This window comes from Heptranchias perlo, chromosome 25, assembly GCF_035084215.1.
Source record: "Heptranchias perlo isolate sHepPer1 chromosome 25, sHepPer1.hap1, whole genome shotgun sequence".
NCBI classification, from domain to species: Eukaryota; Metazoa; Chordata; class Chondrichthyes; order Hexanchiformes; family Hexanchidae; genus Heptranchias; species Heptranchias perlo.
This window is the reverse complement of record NC_090349.1, coordinates 44,450,974-44,474,005: the sequence shown is the minus strand read 5'-3', so window position 1 is coordinate 44,474,005 and position 23,032 is coordinate 44,450,974. Positions and strand designations below refer to the sequence as shown.

Below are 23,032 nucleotides of genomic sequence, written 5' to 3'. Positions count from 1 at the left end.
AAGGGCACACACTGGATGTAAGACTTGGACAGATAGATGTAACGATGTAGGTTGAGGAATCTATTCGCTTTTCTGTTTGGGATTGATTAGTCTCTGATTCTATGATGCTGATTTAAAAACACCCTCTGACCAACAGCACAATAGAAGCCCTGAGGACTCGCCATTTTGTGAGTGTTCTTAACGTACTAATGCAGCTGCGAAGGATATGTAATCATCCTAACCTGAAGTGTCCCAGGTCCGTCTGTTCGGCCTATGTGTTTGGAGCACTACAGTATTCAATTGCTTCCCTAGTGTTGAAAGCGCTTGAATATGATCCTTGGAAGGTAAGTGCTGGAAAATAACTTCTTTCTTTCACTTTTCCGTGCCTGTCGGTAGGTATCCCAAGATAATTAATTGTCTGATTTGCTTTGTTTTTTTTAGAATGTAGACATGTCCGTCTTCAATCTAACTGGAATTGAAAATAAACTGTCTCGATATGAGACTGAGACAGTCATGCCCAAACGGAAGGTGACGAGGAAACTCATTGAGGAAATCTACAACTCGCCAGATCTTCCACCCAGACCCAGACCAGTTAAAGTGAAAGTCAGCAAGTAGGTGGCTGCTTCCTGTTGTATGGCCAGCTGTTAACCCTCTTCACGGGGCATGATGGTGTATTGAAATAATTCCGTTCAATACACAAGCAGCAAATCTGGCATTTGGCATCTTAGAAATTGTTTGAAGACTTGCCTTTGAAGTAATGTATCCCACAAAGCATTTGTTTAGCAGTTTTAAAAATGAATTAATGCACCGTTGGGAATTCCCTGGACACTTGTAATCTCCAAGATAGAAACATACGGGCCGGAATGAGGAGAATCCAGCTTCTTTTTAAAAGAGTTAATCAAAATAGGACCAACTCCTCTAGCTGGAGCCGAGTCTACATTATCCACTACCCTGTGTGAGGGGAAACCATTCTAATATTTGGTTTTCTGTTTTTTTCAAACCTGTATCCTCAAGTCAGATAGTTTAGTTACATTTGCATCATTTATTGTTATACTTAATGCCATTATTCCCACTTAAACAGGTAACTAGAGCCCAAATCTTGGCCTCAGGAACTCAGTCACTAAAAGCATGATCAACACTTTGGAATGGGCTGCTGGGCAGGGTAGTGGAGGCAAAAATCCTGTAATTTTCCAAGGAACATGATTTTGAGGGTGGAGGTGGGGGGAGCTTTAGGGTGGATGGGCCAAATGGCCCAACTCATCTGTATCTATCTTTGATCTTAGCAGTTGTCCTTGCTGAACATCTCGAAGGCATTAATGACCTTTTGAAAATAGAATGTCAAAAAGTTCATATCGTGTGGCCTCCCTATGATTTATACCAAGTTAAACATGGCAGGTTATTTATATATTAACGTCGCCACTGACACTATTTCTAAAAATATATGAGAAGCAAAGCTGACGTAGAACCTTAACTCCTTTGCCTCCAGCCAATGTATTGTGTTTCTGTTTCTGTGTAGGGAGAATATATGTGCTTGTCTTTTGAAGGAATACAGAATCCCTTTATATTGTCGCCAATGCATTTGCCTCAGCAGACTGAGGCCAAATGGGCAATCCAGCTGTTGTCAGGCACCTACTGATGCTGCACTGAAAGAGAGAGAACAAACTTGCATTTATATAGCGCATTTCATGACCTCAGGACTTCCCAAAGCACTTTGCAGCCTTTTGAAGTGTAATCACTGTCATAAATGTAGGAAACACGGCAGCCAATTTGCACACAGCAAGGACTCATAAACAGCAATGTGATAATGACCAGATAATCTGTTTTTCTATTGATGTTGGTTAAGGGATAAATGTTGGCCAGAACACCAGGGAGAACTCCCCTGCTCTTCAAATAGGGGTCTTTCACGTCCACCCGAGAGGGCAGGCGGGGCCTCGGTTTAACATCTCATCCGAAACACTGCACTCCCTTGGTACTGCACTGGCATATCAGCCTAGATTACGTGCTTGAGTCTCTGGACGAGGCACGGAGACAGCACGACCTCTTACGGTGCTGTACGCTGATTCTTGCAATATGCTGTGTTACTTTGCCTCCAGTGAGAATTAATACTCTTATTTACCAAAAACAAGTGTGACCCTAAAGTTTATGATCTGTGTTCTTCAAAAAAAAATGTCAAGGTTGTTCCAGCCTGTGCAGTACGGACAAAAGCCAGATGACAGGACTGTTGTGGTCGTTGGTACTCAGCCTCAGCGTACACCCAGTACAACCTCATCGGCTACAACCCACCAAGGACAGGCGCGTGGCAAGTCTTCAGCTGTGGCAGTGCCCGCTTCTCAGGTTATGACTTCTGCCCAGGGTAAGAAACAACTTCATTCCACTTAAATGAAGTAGTTTTTAAAAAGGTTTAAGTGAGTAACAGGGTTTCATGACGAGTTACCTGTTCCATCGATAATACAACAGATGAGCGAGTTTCCCTCTGGTTTGTACTTTTAAACCCAGGGAGCGGGCAGTAGGTTAGCGTCTAATGATGAGAGAATACTGAGTGAAGGATGCATTAGTGTTAAACTATCTGGCCTGATTTAAAAACTGATGATCATCAGATTTTAAATCAGATTGTGTACAAGTATTAAACTACCAGGACATGCCTTTCTGCTTGTGAGGGGCTGAAGCAAGTGTGTATATTATTTTAAAGGATGAGTGTTATTAATGCTGTCTTGTTCCCTGGTCAATCTGGTCTTCTGCAACAGCACACAAAGGACTTGTAACCCACTAAAGCGCTGCTCAGGAAACCTCGGTGCTTTAAGATGTTTATTATCTTGTGAAGCCCACACGGTTGCAATGCAGCACAAAGCTAATTTTAAAAACTTTTTTTTAGTACATTTATTTGCTATTTTGAATTTATAGATTAAAGTTCCTGTTAGGATTTTTCTTCCTGAAAGCGGTGACTTACGGTGAGATGCAGTTCTACGGGCCCAGGCAGCTTCTTAACTCAGTCTGTCTTGATGTGGGAACCCACACACCATTGGCAGGCTATTCAACTGTGGGGCGTACCAGCCAACACTGACCCTGCCCTAATCTAATGCACATGTACATTTGTGCCGGTACTTTCCACGGGGGGTTTTCCGATCTCCTGCCGAATTTATGGCGTGAGATTTTTTTTAAATTCATTCTCAGGATGTAGGTGTTGCTAGCAAGGCCGGCATTTATTGCCCTTTCGAATGTTGTGATACAGCTGAGGGGCTTGCTAGGCCACTTCAGAGAGCAATTAAGAGTCAACCATGTTGGTGTGGGACCGGAGTCACATATAGGCCCAGAGCGGGTAAGGACAGCAGGTTTCCTTCCCTAAAGGGACATTAGTCGGGTTTTTATCGACAATCCAACAGTTTCACGTTAACTTGAAACTGAGATGAAATTCTCAAACTGCCATGGTGGAACTTGAACTCGCGTTCTCTGTATTATTAGTCCAGGCTAACATAACCACTACACTACCGTACCCACAGGAAACCACTGTGGAAATTGTACCCGTGCTTTCCAACAGAGGTCAGAAGCAAGAACCCTGCTGCCTATTTATTCCCCTCCCGTCACCCAGCCTGGCGAAGGTGAGGCTACTCACGCTTTCAGCATTACCCCATCTAAGATCCTGGAACTCACTGCAAACCAGATATTGAAACTGGGACCTTCCTGGTGCATACAGCTGAATATCACAGCGAATTGCACAGCAAGAGGCCATTCGGCCCAACGGTCCCTGTTGGTGATTGTCCTCCACAAGAGCAGTATCCTAATCCCACGCACCTACCCTGTTCCCATGTTCCTTTAGCTCCCTTTCCTTTGCAGCATATGGTTCATTGATTCACTGAGTCCTCCACCAACAGAATATTTTGAACATAAAGGCACCCTTTTCACTGCCAGGTTAAGCTGGTACAAATAACTAGTCATGAAATGCCTAATGCAGTTTTTAAATTGGAGGGTGGCAGTGCCCACACATCAGGTAATTGAACTGTTTTACGCTAGCTTAAGAGTTTAACCTAATGTAACAGGAAAACTTTAAAATGTTTATAAAATTTGTGCAATGCGGTGCTGTTCATATTGTTAATAGCATGGGTTTTGGCTTAAGCAGAGCTTGAACACTAACCTAGAAATCCTCTCGTGTAAATGTTGTTTTTCTTTTGTTTTCTCAGGCATGGGTAACTTGTTAATTCACAGGTGTGATTCTTAACGTAATCAAGTAATTTTTAAACCGTCGATGTTTACATTTGAGCAAGGGGAGAGTAAACGTGTGCTCTGACAGTTTTTTGCAAAGAGATTTTAATTTTTTTTGTGTTGTAAGGTCCGATTCGTATAAGTTGGTGGGGCGTTCGAGCTGCTGGGCTTGCTCATCAGACAGTAATCCCAACGGTTACTGCATGTCGCCAGCCCACGGACTTGGCGGATCCGGCAAGTTTACGGTGGCATTGCCACCGACTTGAGTGCATGTTTTGGCAACCCACAGTGCAAACACCACACTAACACCGATGTAAAAGGCCCCCCACCCCACCCCAGTCGCTGTTTATTTTTGGAGGGTGTCCTCAAACAATGATTCCTCCTTTCTGAATTCATCATCTGTTTCATACACTGAAGAAACTGACAGCAACTTCATTTTTTTGAAAACTTGAACAGCTGATTTTGTTTAATTAAATTCATACTTCTTCGTGCACTCCGAAGTATATACCTTAAACGATGAGTCCGTCAACTTATTAAATGGTATCAGTCCTCCAAGTACAGTCTCCACCTCTTCAAACGTCCACGTTTAAAAAGGACAGTCGCTTACATCAGCCAAAACATGATAACTGTTATGCATTGGCATTAACGTCAATTTCAAAGTTGCCGGTTATAGATTCCTAAGTGCTCTGTTTATTCCGGACTAACTGACTGACCAAAGCAAAGAGAGAACTCTATTACCTTTCCAGTGAATTTATGCCTCCAGTCCATCAGCTTAAATGAATCAGATTAAATCGCTTGTTTGTAATAAAGTTAGTAATGTCCAGCTGTCTGGTCATCCGAAACATGAGCCCATCTGTTCTCGCTCAGGCACTGGCAGACCTGCTGCGTTTTATCAGCATTTTTGTTTTTATTGATGTTTCAGCTTATAGGAACAGGAGTAGGCTATTTAGCCCCTCGAGCCTCTTCCGCCATTCAATGAGATCCTGGCTGATCTGTGACCTAACTCCATATACCCGCCTTAGTCCCATATCCCTTAATACCTTTGGTTAACAAAATCTATCAATCTCCGATTTATAATTAATAATTGAGCTAGCATCAACTGCCGTTTGCAGAAGAGAGTTCCAAACTTCTACCACCCTTTGTGTGTAGAAGTGTTTCCTAACTTCACTCTTGAAAGCCCTGGCTCTAATTTTTAGGCTATGTCCCCTAGTTCTAGACTACCCAACCAGTGAAAATAGTTTCCCTCTATCTACCCTATCAGTTCCCCTGAATATCTTGAAAACTTTGATCAAATCACCCCTTAATCGTCTAAATTCCAGGGACTACAACCCTAGTTTGTGTAATCTCTCCTCATAATTTGGAGTTCAGGTAACGTTCTATTAACTCGACGCTGCATTCCCTCCAAGGCCAATCCTTCCTCAGGTGCAGTGCCCAGAACTGAACACAGTACTCTAGGTGCGGTCTAACCAGGGCTTTGTATAGCTGCAGCATAACTTCTACCCCTTGAACTCTAGTCCTCTAGATATAAGGGCCAGCATTCCATTAGCCTTTTTGATTATTTTCTGTACCTGTCCGTGACATTTTAATGATCTGTGCACATGGACCCCCCTAAGTCTCTTTGGACCTCCACTGTTTCGAGCTTTTCACCATTTAGAAAGTACTCTATCGCATGCTGCAGGGTGAATTTTAACTGTCCTGTCTCTGGCAACTGGAATTGAAATGATTTTTAATTCCTAACGCGATCGCGTTTAGCCGGCCACTGCGTATGGTGGGCAAATCGCGTTCGCACAAACGTGCCCGCTGTATGTAGTGAGGACGGTACTATTTGATTTGACCAATGAGCATGTGAAAGCTCTGCCCTTTTCCTGGTGTATCATGTTTTTTTTTGGTGCTACATTTCAAACCTTTTCTTCAGTTTTCAGAACTCCAGTCTTTTGTAGCCCATTTACTCTCCAGAGTTGATTCAGGGAGAGTGTAATCTGCTTGATGTATGGGTTCCGTTTCAGCACTTCCTGTTGCCAACCGTTTATCTTGAAAATTTGACGCCACAAATGCGTGCGTCCACAAGCGGGCAGAGTTTCAAAACTTGTTCCATTTGTGTCTGCTAAACTTACTCAGTGGCTTGGGTAACTGTGTAGAGGCGAGTCCGTGTGCAGTAACGAAACCATTTCACTGCTTGTGCAGAGTGGACGGTGAATGGTTCAGCCTGTGAGGTTAGGTTGCCTCTAACGTCAGAGCTGCCATCGGGAATGCAGCTAGTGGCCATCGGTCTTGCATGAGAATTATAGTGCGCTATGTTTATACCATAGGAATTTGACTGTGAAGGAGGAACTTCAAGTCCCTAAGGCTATGGTGAAATAAATACAAAGCATTTCATAGCTGAGGTTCCCTCAAAACCCTTTCTCATCTTTCTTATTATGTAGTTAAGATTTGTGACACATTTCTGCTTTTTCTCATTTGCACTGGGGGATGTTTAAGCTGTTCTGATGTATTACCACTAATCCAAAATGCATTAAAACCCACAGAAGTGGCAAAAGGGTACAGTCACTCTAACACTGGCTTGTACCTCAGACACTTTCAGAGCTTTCTGAAACTACTTGATCTCATTCCTGGTTCTGACTGATGGCCAAAACGACCTTCTAATGTATTCATTTAAGAAAGAAAAGCTTGCATTTATACAGCACCTTTCACAATCACTGGGCATTCCAAAGCACTTTGTAGCGAATGAAATAATTTTGAAGTGTAGTCACTGTTGTAATGTAGGGAAACGCGGCAGACAATGCATGCACACAGTCCCACAAACAGCAATGAAATAAATGACCAGATCATCTGTTTTAGTGACATTAATTGAGGGATCAATATTGGTCCAGGACACCAGGGAGAAATAGTGCTGTGGGATCTTTTACGTCCAACTGAAGGGGCAGACGGGACCTCGGTTTAACGTCTCATCCGAAAGACGGCGCCTCCAACGGTGCAGCACTCCCTCAGTACTGGCATTGGGAGTGTCAGCTTGGATAAATGCTCAAGTCTGTGGAGTGGAATTGAACCCCCAACCTTCTGACTCAGAGGCGAGAGTGCGACCCACTGAGCCACAGCTGAAAGTAAACGCTATTTATAGTGTAGAGTACATTTTAAAAAATATAATATGAGAGAAACAGAGGACTTCCAAGTTGCACATTTTCATATTTTGTGCCAATTTGAAGCATTAGCTGGTTAGTTTCAGTAACCTGGTGAGTATACCTTTCCTGATTAATTAGAGTTTTAACCACTGTCATCCTAAGTTTTTTGGAAGTGCAGTGGATTTTGCAAAGAATGAAATGTGAATGTGATTTTAATGAAAGTCTCTCGTATATTGGCCGGCACAAACCAACCACTTGTCATTTGCAGCAGCGACTCCGTTTCAGACTTCTGCCAGTGTACCAGGACAGCAGCAGGTGGTGAACAGCACAGCCAGCCCAGCCCTGGGCAGCACAGCCGGCCTGGTCACCCAGCAGGGACAGGCAGCTTCCCAGGCCTCGCACTCAGGCCAGGTCCAGCAACAGGCCTCCTCCGCTCACACCGTCCCGACAACAAATGTGCTGCATCAGAGGCTGGTGCTGACCTCTCAGGCCCAGGCACGATTGCCTAGTAAGTGGCCTCACAAATATTGCCTACTTCTCCCACTTATCACTGTTGCATGACTCACTCATTTCTTGCTGGCAGGGTCTGTCCCTCACGAGCAGCCAATTTTACAACCTTTCAAATTCTCTTTGCTGCCCTATTACGCAAATCTCTCTTTTGGTAAGAGACTAATCCATCTGCTGAGATTTTTCTTTTAGACAAACTCTGGCCGTGATCCACGGCTAACAAATGAAAAGCTGTCCTCTGCTTCACTTTTGTATGTACATTGCCTTCTAGCATGTCTTTCCGATATTGAGCACTGACCTGACGATAAATTTATCCTCTGGATAACGCACTGCCTTTACAAAAGCTGCTAAAAACCTTCTTTTGTTTTTAAGAAGTAGTAGGTCTTGAAGAACTGTGTTTGGGGCCAAACAGAAGTTTTCAGTTATCGGCCTTTTATTTCATTTTTTACAAAATGTTGTCTAATTAAATTGATTCCGTTTATATATTTCATATAAAAATCACAGTGCATTTGCTTTAAAGTCAGCTTCAATTAAAATGGTTGGTTAATATGAAATAATCCACTTTTAGGTCATACCAGTTAAATACTTCAAAACTGTAGGTAACTATTATGTAAAATTTTTAGTCGGTAGGTTTATCTTACTTGAGTTACATCAAATCCTATGGCTATATTGCTGGGAAGTGTATACCCCAATATCTCACTTTTACTATAATTAATCACATCCACAGGTCTAGAATGTTTCCCTGTATTAATTTTGTTGCCTTGTAACCTTGTGTACACACTCAAACCCACAGTTGGAATTCCAAATCTCAGTAATCAGCAGTTGGTTGAACTCACCCCATTTATACTGCAAGATGGTTTTGCCAAAAGTTGGGGGAAGGGGGTAATAATATCACCAGATCTGTGTCCTGCCTTCGCTGTAAACAGTGCTAACATGTTAAATCGAGTTCCTTTTCCCCGTTGATCTTACATGAAGTTGGGAGACAAAGATTTCCTATGCACTTTGATATACAGCTATATATGAATTTAGAAATCCAACCATACTCGCATGTTAGTAAAACTAACTGTGCACGCATTCCATTTATTTATTATGCCTAAAATACAGGATTTTCATTTACGCTGTTTGCAGTGATTAGAAATAGTTGCCGAAGTTCACTTTGTATCATTACCTGTTGGAGTTTGATAGTTTTGCCTTCTTCCTGTTAAACGTAGTAAAGTTAAGGTATGGGGGAGGGGGAGAGAATCCTGACCCAATGGCAGTGTTTGTGGGAAAAGTGCGGGAGGAAATTTATCCCCCATAACGTCTTTAGGGTGCAGAAGCGCTGAAAACAGATGGAAGGGGTTTATTAAACTTGCAGAGACCCTGCTGACTCATTTTGCTTTTTCTGTTTGCGGGTGCTCTTGGAAAGGCAGTGAAAAATCGTTCCTCACTTTCACAACACTGATAATAACAGGGTGTCATTTAAGGTTTTACAGGCAGTTGATTATAACAGTCCCGACGCCACTCTCGGCTGGCATTCGACGTGAGTGTTGTTTTTGAAAGGCTCCGTCGTCTCCCATCAGCTTTATTCATAGAAATCGTTCAAACGCCTCGGTCGAAAGAACATTTGTTTGCAGCAGATGCAGAGCCACAAGTGCTATTTCTCAAGTTAAAATAACAGATAACAAAATAAAGCATTAGGTTTTTTTTTTAAAACTGCAGGAAAGAAAAGTGCATCCGACAAAGAAATTTGGGGTCTATCCAAAATTGATCGTGAAGTGGGGGAAGGGAAAGGGGGAAGAGGAGAAAAGAAAAACCTCATCGGAGGAATAAGTGCTTTGCTTATATATGATGTAATTCTACCCTCGACTAACTTAGCAAAGTTCACACTGTGCCAAACAATATTATAATGGACTTTTTCAATTATACACATAATGGACAGTGACAAGCAGGGATTGAAAACATTATTGCTGTTTAATTCTTGCCTTTATTATTGATTGCCAGAAAATTCCATTTGAAGATCAGGGTAGGTGTACGCTGTCTCTTAACAGATATTCAGCGGTTGGCTGGATAATCAATTGCCTCGCCAAATTTTTTTTTCCAACTTGATTTCACTTTGCTTTTCCTGCATAAACTTCTCTGACACCTTGTTTGTGCACTGTAGACGATCTTGCATGAGTAGAGCTTTGGGCGCAGATTTACTAACCGCCGAAGGAGATGGATTTTGATTCCGCGTTTTAAAAATGCATTCCCCTGCTGTCCTTCCTTTACAGGTGGAGAAGTCGTTAGCATTGCCCAGCTTGCCTCCATAGCTGGCGGGCAAGGACGAGGCACCCAGACCAGTCAGCCTGTCACCCTGCACTTTCAGGGCAACAAGTTTACCTTGTCCAGCAGTCAATTACGGCAGCTCACTGCAGGCCAACATCTTCAGTTACAAGGTACATCCAGCATCAAGTAGCAACCATGTATATTGCATATCATTTTATATATATATAGAATGACATTTTTGGTCATACTTTTTATGTCAGCGTTTACATTTGAAAATATCTACGTAATAATTTGTAACGGGAATTCCCCATGAGGACAGGTGCCAACAGCGCTGTAGTTGCAGGCTCTGGTCATTAGGTGGTGATTTAGCTCCTCTGATGCACTGTGAGCAATGCCACCGGTGATCTACTGGTTTTCAGTATTGGTCGAAGGTGAAATCTCCTGGAGGCTATTTTCCAAGACATGAGGCACAGAGCTCCATCCAGCTGCTGATACGTCAAAATCCTTGCCTGCACCGGTCAACACCTAGCCAGATACAGTAGCCCTAACTCATTGCCTCCTAAGAAGAAACAGCAAGTCAAGACTCCAAAACACGGTGATCCCCACCCACCCTGTCCACTGCATTAGAGCTAAGAGCCCATAGAGGTGTCTGGACTTGGACCCAGGTACTGAAAGCTGCAGTTGCCCAGTCTTGCTGGGTCACTCTGCTGAGCTCTTGTAAGCTGGAAGGATCAGCACTTGTGCTGTAGCAGCCCTGTCGCTCAACTGGGGGGAAAGAAACCCCATTGGAGCAAAGGCAGGTGGTGTACACACAAACCCGCCCCCTCCCCCCAGCATGTTGGCGACAGAGGGAGACACCTTTCTGACACCAGTAGTGCTCCCCACCCCCCACACATTTACCTACAGAGATTTGGGTCGAGAGGAGACCCGGGAACAGCCGAGTAAAATACTGCAATGAAGTTGTGGCAGGCTTGACCTGCGTCAGCCTGTCCAACCGATAATGATTGACATATCTAATCTGTTCCTCCTTAATTTGTCCAGTGTATGGCACTGCGAGTAATCCTGAGATTATTACCTTTACACTAGAGCCCGACACCTCAAACACTCCCTGCAAAGAGCAGTGAGATTATGACCAGATAATCTGTTTTTTTAGTGATGTTGGTTGAGGGATAAATATTGGTCAGGACACTGGGGAGAACTCCCCTGCTGTTCTTTGAATAGTGCCATGGGATCTTTTACATCCACCTGAGAGAGCAGACGGGGCCTTGGTCTCATCTGAAAGACGGCACCTCCGACTGTGCAGCACTCCCTCAGGACTGCACTGTGGTGAAATTACAACACCGAAAGAAGCCATACAGCCCATAATGCCAGTGCCAGCTCATCAACTGGGCCTATCTCACTAATAACATTTCATTTATCCAGTCCTTCATTAAATGATGTTATGGTCTCTGCCTCAATCGCCACTTGTGAGTAAACATTTTAGGGGCCCTTTTCTCTAGAAAAGAGAAGGCTGAGGGGTGACCGAATAGAGGTATTTAAAATTATGAAGGGGTTTGATAGGGTAGACGTAGAGAAGATGTTTCCACTTGTTTTGAAGTCCAAGACTAGGGGTCTTAAATATAATATAGTCAATATAATAAATCCAATAGACAATTCAGGAGAAACTTCTTTACCCAGAGAGTGGTGAGAATGTGGAACTCGCTACTACAAGGAGTAGTTGAGGAGCATAGCATAGATGTCTTTAAGGGGAAGCTAGATAAGTACATGAGGGAGAAAGGAATACAAGGATATGATGATAGGGTTGGGTGCGAGGAGGCTCGTGTGGAGCATAAATACCAGCTTGACAGGGTAGGTGCTGAGAGGATGTTTCCCCTGGCTGGAGAGTCTAGAACTAGTTGACATAGTCTCAAGATAAGGGGTCGGCCATTTAGAAGTGTGATGAGGAGCAATTTGTTCGCTCAGGGTCGTGAATCTTTGGAATTCTCTACCCCACAGGGCTGGGGATGCTCAGTCGTTGAGTATGTTCAAGACTGAGATCGATAGATTTTTGGACTCTTAAGGGAATCCAGGGATATGGGGATCAGGCGGGAAAGTGGAGTTGAGATCAAAGATTAGCCATGGTTATTGAATGGCGGAGCAGACTCGAGGGGCCATATGCTACTCCTACTCCTATTTCTTATGTTCACAGTGCAGTTGGGCCAAAAGGCCTGTTTCTGTGCTGTAAATTGTATATAATTCTATGCAATGTGTAGGGCGACCGTCCTATTTTTTCCTATTGGTTCATACATGAAGCCCAACTTCTGGCTACTTACCCCATCTCTTTCGAAAGTTTTTCTACCCATTCTGTTATGTCCCTATTCCAACGCCTGGGTGACAGTGTACCATTTAGGATTCCTGGCCACAGTAAAACTAGTTGTCTATCACTAATTATGGAAAGCCTCACATCTGCCACTTACCTCTTATTGTTGATATTGTCTCTTTACCCAGCTCAATGATGCCGCTCTTGATTACCCTCTCCTGTGCTTCAGTCCTTGTGCTCTTCATATGTATCAAGAACTGTATACCTATTGGATAACTCCAGGTCAACGAGGCCCAGGCCTGAAATTGCTCCTCCTGCCAGTATTCACCTACTTCCTCACCTCTACTTCACTTTTTGTCTATAACTGAGCGGTGACCACTTTCTGGAATGTGCCTTCCAGAAACCTGTCCTCCCATGTATGTTGTGGCATGTTGTTAGCTGATCCTTGACCTCAGTATTCCTCTGAACAACACAAGCGTCTGACCCTTCCTGCCTCTTGACCTACATTGGCTCCTGGCCCGGGCACACCTCGACTTTTAAAATTCTTGTCCTCGTTTTCAGTTCCCTCCATGGCCTCGCCCCTCCCTGCCTCCATAACCTCCTCCAGTCCTACAACCCTCCAAGACCGCTGCGCTCCTCCAATTCTTGCCTCTTGCCCGTCCCTGATTTTAATCGCTCCACCATTGGTGGCTGTGCCTTCAGCTGCCTAGGCCCTGAGCTCTGGAATTCCCTTCCTAAACCGCTCCTCCTCTCCGCCTCTCTCTCCTCCTTTAAGACGCTCCTTAAAACCTACCTCTTTGACCAAGCTTTTGGTCACCTGTCCTAATATCTCCTTATGTGGCTCGTGTCAAATTGTGTTTGATAATGCTCGTGTGAAGCGCCTTGGGTCATTTCACTACGTTAAAGACGCTATATAAATGCACGTTGTTGTTGTCTTCTTCCTGGTTACTTGGGAGGTCCAGGATATTCCACATCATGTATGCTGCACACATCAGTAACCTAGCTCTTGATCCTGCCAGTTCTATGCTCCCATCTTCTGTGCTATCTTAGAGTTAATTAATTAGAACCCTCACGTATCGGCGGAGTATTGCAAGCCTTGTCCATTCTCTACATACAGAGGTTCTGTTTAGGCCAAACAAGCTCCCATACCTTCTCTGAGCAGAATTCCCACTATCAGCCTCTCACTCAGTCAGCCTCTTGAAGAGGTGGGTGATTTGATTTCTGACTTGTGCAGAATCAAAATACCCATCTCTGGTGGTCTCGGCCAAGACTAAATGAAGCAGTTCTGTCTTTTGGTCTGGTAAGCGTTCCTTTAATTCAGGAGCAATGCAGAGATTAGAAAACCGCCTGCACTGTCCCAGTCTATAATCGATAGAGAGAGAGACCAACAAGTAGTTCAGACTCTGTGATTCATTCATTTAACGATGACCACCAGTCACTTTTGAATGTGGCTGACTGTTATGAATATCAAACAAACCTCAGCAACTGTTTGGGAGCTATGAGTAAACAGAGGACAATAAATTGACTGGGTATGAGTCAAACAAATGGAATTCTTCACAGAAAGACCAGTTGGACTAGCTAGTTCCAGTAGTTAATAAAGAATACAAGGAACAACTGGATCTACCATGACCATAGAATTTCTACTATAAATATATATCCATATTCTTTTGTTGAATTAATCTGTTTAATAGTTTAAACCTAGAATGAGGCCAGATATAATGCTTATCGAGGACTGGAGAGATCCTGTGGAGGCATAGGATAATTACAGCAATTGAAAATAATTAATAGACATGATAAGGAACATTTGCCCAGATAGTAATGCCGGTGAAAACACTCATGAAGGCATAGGGAGTTTGGACTCGGCTATGAAAATACAAGAACAAAAAGAATCCTTACCTAAAGGAAGGATATATTTGCCTTGGAGGGGGTGCAACGAAGGTTCACTAGATTGATTCCTGGGATGAGAGGGTTGCCCTATGAGGAGAGATTGAGTAGATACTGTCTGGAGTTTAGAAGAATGAGAGGTGATCTCATTGAAACATATAAGATTCTGAGGGGGCTTGACAGGGTAGATGCTGAGAGGTTGTTTCCCCTGGCTGGAGAGTCTAGAACTAGGGGGCATGGTCGCAGGATAAGGGGTCGGCCATTTAAAACTGAGATGAGGAGGCAATTCTTCACTCAGAGGGTTGAGAATCTTTGGAATTCTCTACCCCAGGAGGCTGTGGATGCTGAGTCGTTGAGTATATTCAAGACTGAGATCAATAGATATTTGGACTCTTGGGGAATCAAGGGATATGGGGATAGGTTGGGAAAGTGGAGTTGAGGTCGAAGAATTGAATGGCGGAGTAGGCTCGAGGGGCCATATGGCCTACTCCTGCACCTATTTCTTATGTCCTTACGTAATCTGGAGTAAAGAAGTCTCAAAGATCCGAATACGTAACACACCCTACTGCCATATAATGGGAGATCTCCTCTGGGGACCCTGCTCCAGAGGAACACAGGTGTCCACAGGGCCCTCTCCAGACTGCCCAACGTTGCTGTCAGTATGGCTGAAATCAAAATAAAATCAGGGGTTTCAAACATCCAATTAAGAAGGAGGAAGAAAATCTGATTCAACAACCAAAATAACAACAACTTGCATTTATATAGCACTTTTAACGTAGTAAATTATACCAAGGTGCTTCACATCAGCGTTATCAAACAAAATTTGACACCGAGCCACACAAGGAGATATTAGGACACGTGACCAAAAGCTTGGTCAAAGAGGTAGGTTTTAAGGAGCATCTTAAAAGGAGGAGAGAGAGGTAGAAAGGCGGGAGAGGTTTAGGGAGGGAATTCCAGAGCTTAGGGCCCAGGCAGCTGAAGACACGGCCGCCGTTGGTGGAGCGATTAAAATCGGGGATGGATAAGAGGCCAGAATTGGAGGAGCGCAGAGATCTCGGAGGATTGTAGGGCTGGAGGAGATTACGGAGAAAGGGAGGATTTTACCGTAAGAAAGGACAAGGTGAGGGGGCTTTCCTGCAAGGAAATTATGATTGTAATAAATTTTGCGTTGAATGAGAAAAATCATTTAATTTCCCTTTTTTAATTTAAAAAAAAAATTATAGGTAATGTTCTGCAAATTGTGTCAGCACCTGGGCAACAGATTATGCGTCAACAATGTCAGGCTCTGATGCAAGCACCATCCCAAGGCAGTGCAGTCCAAAATGCTTCTGTTGCCTCGGGAAACCAGCAAGGAATAGTGCCCAGTTCTATTCCCACCCCTATTTCAACGCAAGGTAAACAACTGAGAGACTGTAATTAATATGCTCTGTTCATACATCTACATTTGCAACAGGTCATAAATTTCTTGTCCGTTTTTTTTCAGCTTCTTTCCTCGCAACCAGAACAGTTGGTAGCTCAGCATCTGGTGAGCAGGGGGCAATCCTAAGGCCGATATCTTCTCTCGGATCTGCTGCACAGGTATTCACATTCTTCTAAACAAGTTGGAACGGTCACTATTTCAGTCCCGAGTATTCCTGTCAATCTGCAAGAACAGTATTCTGCAATAAGTATGATTTTGAAAATTTCTAACAACATAAGAAATAGGAGCAGGAGTAGGCCATACAGCTGCTCTGCCATTCAATAAGATCATGGCTGATCTTTGACCTCAGCTCCACTTCCCCCCCCTATCCCTTGATCCCTTAGTGTCCAAATATCCATTGATCTCGGTCTTGAATACATTCAATGACTCGGCATCCACAGCTCTCTGGGGCAGAGAATTCCAAAGATTCACCACCCTCTGAGTGAAGAAAGTTTTCCTCGCTCAGTCCTAAATGGCCAACCCCTTACCTTGAGACTATGACGCCTAGTTCTAGACTCTTCAACCAAGGGAAACAGCCTCTCAGTATCTACCCTGTCAAGCCTTCCAAGAATTTTATACATTTCAATGAGATCACAACTGAGTGCGTATGTGAGAATTGGTTAATCTATCTCTGTATCTGTACTATTTTAAAAATCTTACATCTGTGTACACTTCCTGTCAATTTTTTCCATTATAAATTCCTATAACCATATTTATACAGAAACTGCCTATGTAAACTTGTCACGTTGTAATTACACAGTCCTGCCAGTGGAGGCACTGTTGCGCCACCACTGGCAGGAGGGTGTAATTACAGCATGGACTGTGCCACTTCAGGGAAAGAGACTGGCACTGATTATTCTGCTGTCAAACCACATACCCAACTTTAGTGCTTCTAGAGAGTAACCATTGGCACTGCAATTAGAGCTTGTTCAGTCTGGGTTTTTTCCCTGTCACATTCAAGAATCTTATTTTTGATTTATAGGATTCTATAGAAGAAAAGAAAAAACTTACAAAAGAACGTTTGGACCGGATATTTTTGATAAATGAGAGGCGTTGCTCTGTGGTGCCTGTCTACGGTACAGAACTGTTGGGGGTCTGCTTCTTGATTGGTGAATATAGACTTGCAAAGCCTAAATCAGCTGTGAACTCCTGGCTTTCCTCCGGTTACGTGAATTGCTGCAACTTGCAGCAGTCAGCTAGTGATTCCCTTGCTGAGGTATCTTGGAAACGGACAGAATCTTTGTCGCGAGCAATTTTGTCCACGGATCAGAGGCAAGATAGTATGCAAGACATCATTAAGAGGTGAACACTTTTTCATGTGATAAGTTAAAACGGTTGCCGGTTAATTTTACGTTAGAGTCCCTGTATCGCAACTGAAGGTACTGGCGAAAAACTTCAATATATTGGGCCTTTGATATCGTGAGGCACATGGATTTCAGATTGGTGAGGTCATCCTGGAGATGGTGGTTTGTGCATTAATGTGCAGAATCCGACCCAACTTCGAAATTGTCTGCTGTGAACTCAACCTTAATCTAAAATTGATGTAGCATTGACCCCATTTCCTGCATCTTGAATGGATTGCTAACACCGTCATTTCAGCGTTCACAAATGGTGAAAAAAGCAAATAAAATGTTGACTATGTAAAACTAAGAGGGTGATTGTTAAAAGTCTTATCTGGCCATATTGAGGCTGCCTCTGGCGCATTGTTTCCAGTGTTGGTCTCCGTATGAAAGGCAGAGATCTAGAACTATTGAAGGGATTCCAAGTTCAGACTGATTACTGAACTGAGGAATGATTGTCCAAGAAGAGAAAGAAGTTACTTTGATACAGCATCTTTTACATTCTTGGCATGTCCCAAAGCTCTTCACAGCCAAAGAAGTTCCTCGTGGTGATGGTGTCTGGGAGGAAGTTGCAGAAAACCAATGCGCAAAGCTTTACCAGTGGGTCTCTGAAGATTTTTTTTTGGTTTGGTGGAGGATGTGTAGCTGAAGCTGCAGTGCTTCTTCAATTGGTGTGGCTTAAGGACTAGCAACTCTTGTATTACTGCTCTAGTCATGATCCTGCAGAAGACTTGACACCCTGGCCAAACCTCTGGAAGGAGTTATAATTTAACTTTCCATTGTTTTGTTATTTACAGATTTGTAGAAAGCAAGTAATCCAGGTAAAAAAAACATACCCAAGTCTCAAAAAGCAGCCGTAGTAGAAAGAAAGAGAGAAAGAACTTGCATCAGTGTAGCGGCCTTCATGTCCACAGGGCAATCTAAAGTTCTTCACTGCCAATTAATTACTTTTGAAGTGTGGTTTCTGTTGTTACCTAGACAAGCATGGCAGCTAAATTGCACACAGCAAGATCCCACAAACAGCAAATGAGATAAATGACCAGTGGATCTGAATGGTGATATTGGTTGAGGGATTAATATTGGCCAGGCCACCGGGTGATTGCCTCCTCTTCAAAAAAAAAAGTGCTGTGGGACCTTTGCCCTCCTGAACAGGCAGACAGGGTCTTGTTTTAATGCCTCACCTGAAAAAAAGCATGTCCAACAGTACAGCACTCCCTCAGCACTGCACTGGAGGCTCAGCCTACTGTTTAGTATACGTGTCGTGTCTTAGCTGCAAATGTAGATGTGTATTGGAAGCTGAAAAATGTCCACTTATAAAGAGTAATAAATACATTAACTGCTGGTACGGGATGATTTTGTTTCTGAAGGTATATTTCCTGAGCCATGACATGTATACATTGACTGTGCATACACAGACCTTAGGTACTGAAATTGAATTCGGTTGAGCAATTATCTATCTTGAGTGTTATAATTTTGATGAAGGCATTTTCTTTTTAAACCCCTCGATCAGTGACTCGATTTGAAAGTGCAACGAAACGAAGGCCTGAAGTTAAATTTACTTTTTAGTATCCGTTTTGGATTAGAGCCGGTCTTACCTTTTTTTGCATTTAAACTCAACTTGCTGTACCAAAAAAAAATGTTCTGGCTTTTCTGCAGAGTTCACTGTGTTGTCCCAAATGCGGTGGCTCCTCCGCCAAGTCTGTACACGTTTAACCCTCCGCCACTGTGCACGCACCGCATGCGGCTATTTAAATCGAATCTGAAGAAGGAGCTGGCTCCGTACTCCCACCAGTTGCAGCAGGTTGCGTCCACAACAATGCTGCAGTTAACTGATCCGAGGCTCGTACAGTTCGACTCAGGTTAGTAAAGCCGCTACATTTGTCACTGCTGAAATGTCGTGGTTTGTTGTATAGACAATGACGTCCCTCTGGCATTTAGGATGTAGATGTCGTCCCGTACTATGTTGCACACTTCGCCTGCCCCGTAACAGTTTGTTTCCTTCTTGTATTAAATGTGAAGTCATTTGACAGAGTTGGGTGAGAGGGCCACACTGAGGGAGATTGGAGGGGGCGGTGGGTGGTGGGAGGGAGAGCGGCATAGCGAGCGGCCACCTGTTGCGAACAGCAGTCGGAGGCCTGGGCGATTTTAACGTCCGCGACTCCTTAGCATGCCTCTGGCCAACTTCCCGACCAAAACGGCCCAGGAAGTCAGCGGGAAGTGGCTGCCTGGCCAAGCCCAAGATAAGTGTGGGGACCGGGCAGGGGTGGAGGGAGCGGTCAGCGATTTGGGACAGGGGCCGGAGTCTGGTGCAGGGGGAGGCCTGCACTTTCCTTGTGGGGCTTGGAGAAGCACTCCTGCTCCTCTGAGCCCCACAAAGGAAATAAATACACTTTATCTCGAGGGCCGCCTTCTCCCAGTGATCAGCCCCCCCAGCCTGGTGGGCGGTCCCCAGTCGCTTCCCTGCTCAGGCCAAGTGACAGCCGGATCCCGGTGACTGGGATCAGGTCGGGAGGTCAGCGGGTAAGTCTCCTGCTGCGTTGGACTCACCCCGCGTCTAGTTTCTGCTGGGTGGGGGATTAAAATATCCCCCTGAATTTCAGTTCCTTTCCTTCAGTTTAATTGGGAAAGTTAGTCACCAGATAGGAATGAGAACAACTGCCCGGGTTTGAATTTCATTTTGATTAATCTTTATTCAGGAAAATTGGAGGCGCTGGCTGTTCTGCTTCATAAATTGAAATCAGAAAGGCGCCGAGTGTTGATATTCACACAAATGGTTCAAATGCTGGACATGCTGGAGAGTTTCCTGGACTACCACAGTTTTCCTTTTGTGAGAGTTGATGGGAACGTTCATCTTAATCAACGACAGGTACTCTTAAATATAGATTATCATGTTTTATCTAATCCTTGAATTCTTGGTCAATGTTTCTAACAGTGGCTTCGTTAGTTCAGCGTTAATGGCTTGTGATGCAACATTAAACTCTTGCAAGCAGCTATTCTTTTATGCTGCTGAAGCAGTCTCCCCAGCCTTACCACAGACACAGTAAAACTCGTATTGTGCACTGGCATTGACCTGGGGATAGATTAAAAAAAGCCCTCTTCCCTCCCCAGCAGGGCTGAATTCATTATTCTCTGGGGCCTATAGAATGGGCTGACAACAGTTCAATCTGCAAATATCTCAACGTGTGTAAATGTTTTGAAGGGGGCAAGTGCTTTTTGGCTTGTGATTGCAAAATATAAAGAATCGACGGTGGATTACCACAGGTACAGTAGCCTAGTACTGGGCTGTCAGTTCAGAGGTCGTGAGTTCACAACCCATTGTGGCAAGTTGAGAAATTGAATTGAATAAAGCTGGTAATTTGTGGGCAGGCATCAGATAAAAATGGCCATTAAAGCTGCCGGATTGTTTTAAAAGGCCGACTGGTTCACTAATCTCTTTCAGGGAGGTGAACCAGCCGCCCTTACCTGGTCTGGCCTACACGTGACCCCCGTCCCACACTACGTGGTTGAATCTTAATGGCCCCAGGGCAACTAGAGATGGGCAATAAATGCTGCCTTGCCGGTTTCACCCACATCCCAGGAAAAAAATGTAAAGATGATTTAAGCCCCTCATTCTGAACGTGAAAGTGAAAGGTGACAAGTAAGGTCGATTCTGTGATCCGGTGCTCCCGGTGGGGAGTGCCGCCTGCAGGAAGCATAGCTCTAGACGTTTCTACAACAACAGCAGCTTGCGTTTATAAAGCGCCTTCTCGGGCGAGCGGCCCGTGGTTTCCTTCTACGCTGCAAGAGTCTATGAAAACCATTCGGCCCATCGTGCCTGCGCCAGCTCTTTGAAAGAGCTGTCCAATTTAGTCCCCGCACTCCAGCTTGTTCCCTATAACCCTGCAAATGAGTCCTTCAAGCACATGTCCAATTGCCTTCTGAAAGTTCCTATGGAATCTGCTTCCACCGCCCTTTCAGGCAGTGTGTTCCAGATGTTAACAACCCTCTGAGAAAAAAATTTCTCCTCATTTCCCCTCTAGTTCTTTTGCCAATTATTTTAAATCTATGATCTCTGGTTACCAACCCATTTTCCAGAGGAAACAGTTTCTCCCTATTTGCTACATCAAAACCCCTCTACTTTTGAATAACTCTGTTAAACCTCCCCTTAACCTTCTCTGCTCTAAGGAGAACATTCCCAGCTTCTTCAGTCTCTCCACACAACTGAACTCTCTCATCCCTGGTGAACCCCCTCCGCACCCTCTCCAAGGCCTTGACATCCTTCCTAAAGTGTGGTGCCCAGAAACGTGCACAGTACTCTAGCTGAGGCCTAACCAGTGATTTGTAAAGGTTTAGCGTGACTTCCTTGTTTTTGTATTCATTCCCCTTTATTTGAGCTCTCTGTCCATTTATTTTAATTGGTATAAAATCACAGGCTTCATGCCTGCAACTCCCCGAGCTGTGCTATCCGGCAGCACTGGAGTACGGAACCAGCTCCCGTTGTAATCTGAGTCAGCCGGGCTGCGTAATGTGTGCATGACGCTTTCCAATCCTTGTGAACTTTCTCTTTACAGGCGCTGATGAAACTTTTTAATACAGATAAGCGCATCTTCTGTGCCATCCTTTCCACCCGCGGTGGTGCTGCAGGGGTTAATCTGATAGATGCCGATACCGTTATAGTTTATGACAGTGACTTGAGCCCAACTCTGGATGCACAGGTCCAGGAATGGTGCGACAGAATCGGAAAGTGTAAAGATATCCATATATACAGGTATAACCGTGTGTGAAAATTACGCTTATTTTACAACGTGCATAATACACACTGAATCACTACGTTGGTCATATGTGGAGCTCATATTAGATAGAACTTTTGTGACGTTGACTTGGGATTGTTACAGAACAATAGTTCACAAATTGGGATCCCAGATCCTAAGCCATCCACGCTTACAAGGTTATGTTAAATTGTATAGAACCTTGGTTAGACCAGACTTGGAGTACTGTGAGCAGAACTGGTCTCCATATTATAAAAAGGATATAGAGGCACTGGAGAAGGTGCAAAAAAGATTTACTAGGATGATAGCAGAACTGAGAGGTTATACCTATCAGGAAAGACTGAACAGGCCGGGGCTGTTTTCTCTAGAAAAGCGAAGACTGAGGGGTGACCTGATAGAGGTCTTTAAGATTATGAAAGAGTTCGATCGGGTAGACGTAGAGAAGATGTTTCCACTTGCGGGGGAGACCAGAACTAGGGGGCCATAAATATAAGATAGTCACTAATAAATCCAGTGGGGAACTCAGGAGAAACTTCTTTACCCAGAGAGTGGTTGGAATGTGGAACTCGCTACTACAAGGAGTAGTTGAGGCGAATAGCATAGATGCATTTAAGGGGAAGCTAGATAAACACATGAGGGAGAAAGGAATAGAAGGATATGCTGATAGGGTTAGATGATATAGGGAGGGAGGAGGCTCATGTGGAGCATAAACACCGGCATAGACCAGTTGGGCCAAATGGCCTGTTTCTGTGCAGCACATTCCATGTAATTATCAGATTTCTGTACTTGTTGACTGGCACATCATTTTTTTAAAAAGTTTTCTGCAATAATAGCTTCTTACGAGTAGCTAACACTGTCTTTGGGGGATAGCGCAGGAGTCCGCAGGAGTTTGTCATTACTTACAGGGGATACCATCCATCACACAGGAAACCACTGCATCATGGGGTGAGGTGTTACATCTGTTAATGTGCTGTGTATGGTCACTAATACAAAGCCTAAGTAACTTAATCAGATTTTTCCATATAAATTGACACATGACCTCAATTTTAATCTGCATTAAAAAGAAAACATTTTTGCAAAATGAGAACGTTCAGTATCGTATTGAAATTTCAGCATGTCAAAAATGTGAAGGTGCTTTGCAGTGAAGGAAAGTGTTCTTTGCAGGAGACTGTTAAAGAAAAAAACTAAAGAAAGAACTTAGATTTATATAGTGGCTTTCACATCTTCGGGTCATGCCAAAGTGCTTTACAGCC

At 43.9% G+C, this 23,032-nt stretch overlaps 1 protein-coding gene and 1 non-coding gene across 8 annotated transcripts in view; both read left to right on the top strand.

Annotated features, from left to right (window-relative positions):
- ep400 (E1A binding protein p400) overlaps positions 1-23,032 on the top strand; it is a 130,300-nt gene that overhangs the window by 62,068 nt on the left and 45,200 nt on the right. For 6 of the 7 annotated variants that reach the window (XM_068006178.1, XM_068006176.1, XM_068006177.1 and 3 more), the window contains 11 exons: positions 137-323; positions 421-590; positions 2,154-2,332; positions 7,564-7,803; positions 10,055-10,219; positions 15,456-15,626; positions 15,716-15,810; positions 16,674-16,993; positions 18,688-18,890; positions 19,728-19,897; positions 21,582-21,778. In XM_068006178.1, coding sequence (XP_067862279.1) covers positions 137-323; positions 421-590; positions 2,154-2,332; positions 7,564-7,803; positions 10,055-10,219; positions 15,456-15,626; positions 15,716-15,810; positions 16,674-16,993; positions 18,688-18,890; positions 19,728-19,897; positions 21,582-21,778 — 2,097 coding nt within the window. The remainder of the gene's footprint in view (positions 1-136; positions 324-420; positions 591-2,153; positions 2,333-7,563; positions 7,804-10,054; positions 10,220-15,455; positions 15,627-15,715; positions 15,811-16,673; positions 16,994-18,687; positions 18,891-19,727; positions 19,898-21,581; positions 21,779-23,032) is intronic. The other variant, XM_068006179.1, reaches the window with a different exon arrangement.
- On the top strand, positions 20,047-20,187 carry LOC137342454 (small nucleolar RNA SNORA49). Its single transcript, XR_010967271.1, has one exon. It is a non-coding gene; the product is annotated as a small nucleolar RNA SNORA49 (small nucleolar RNA).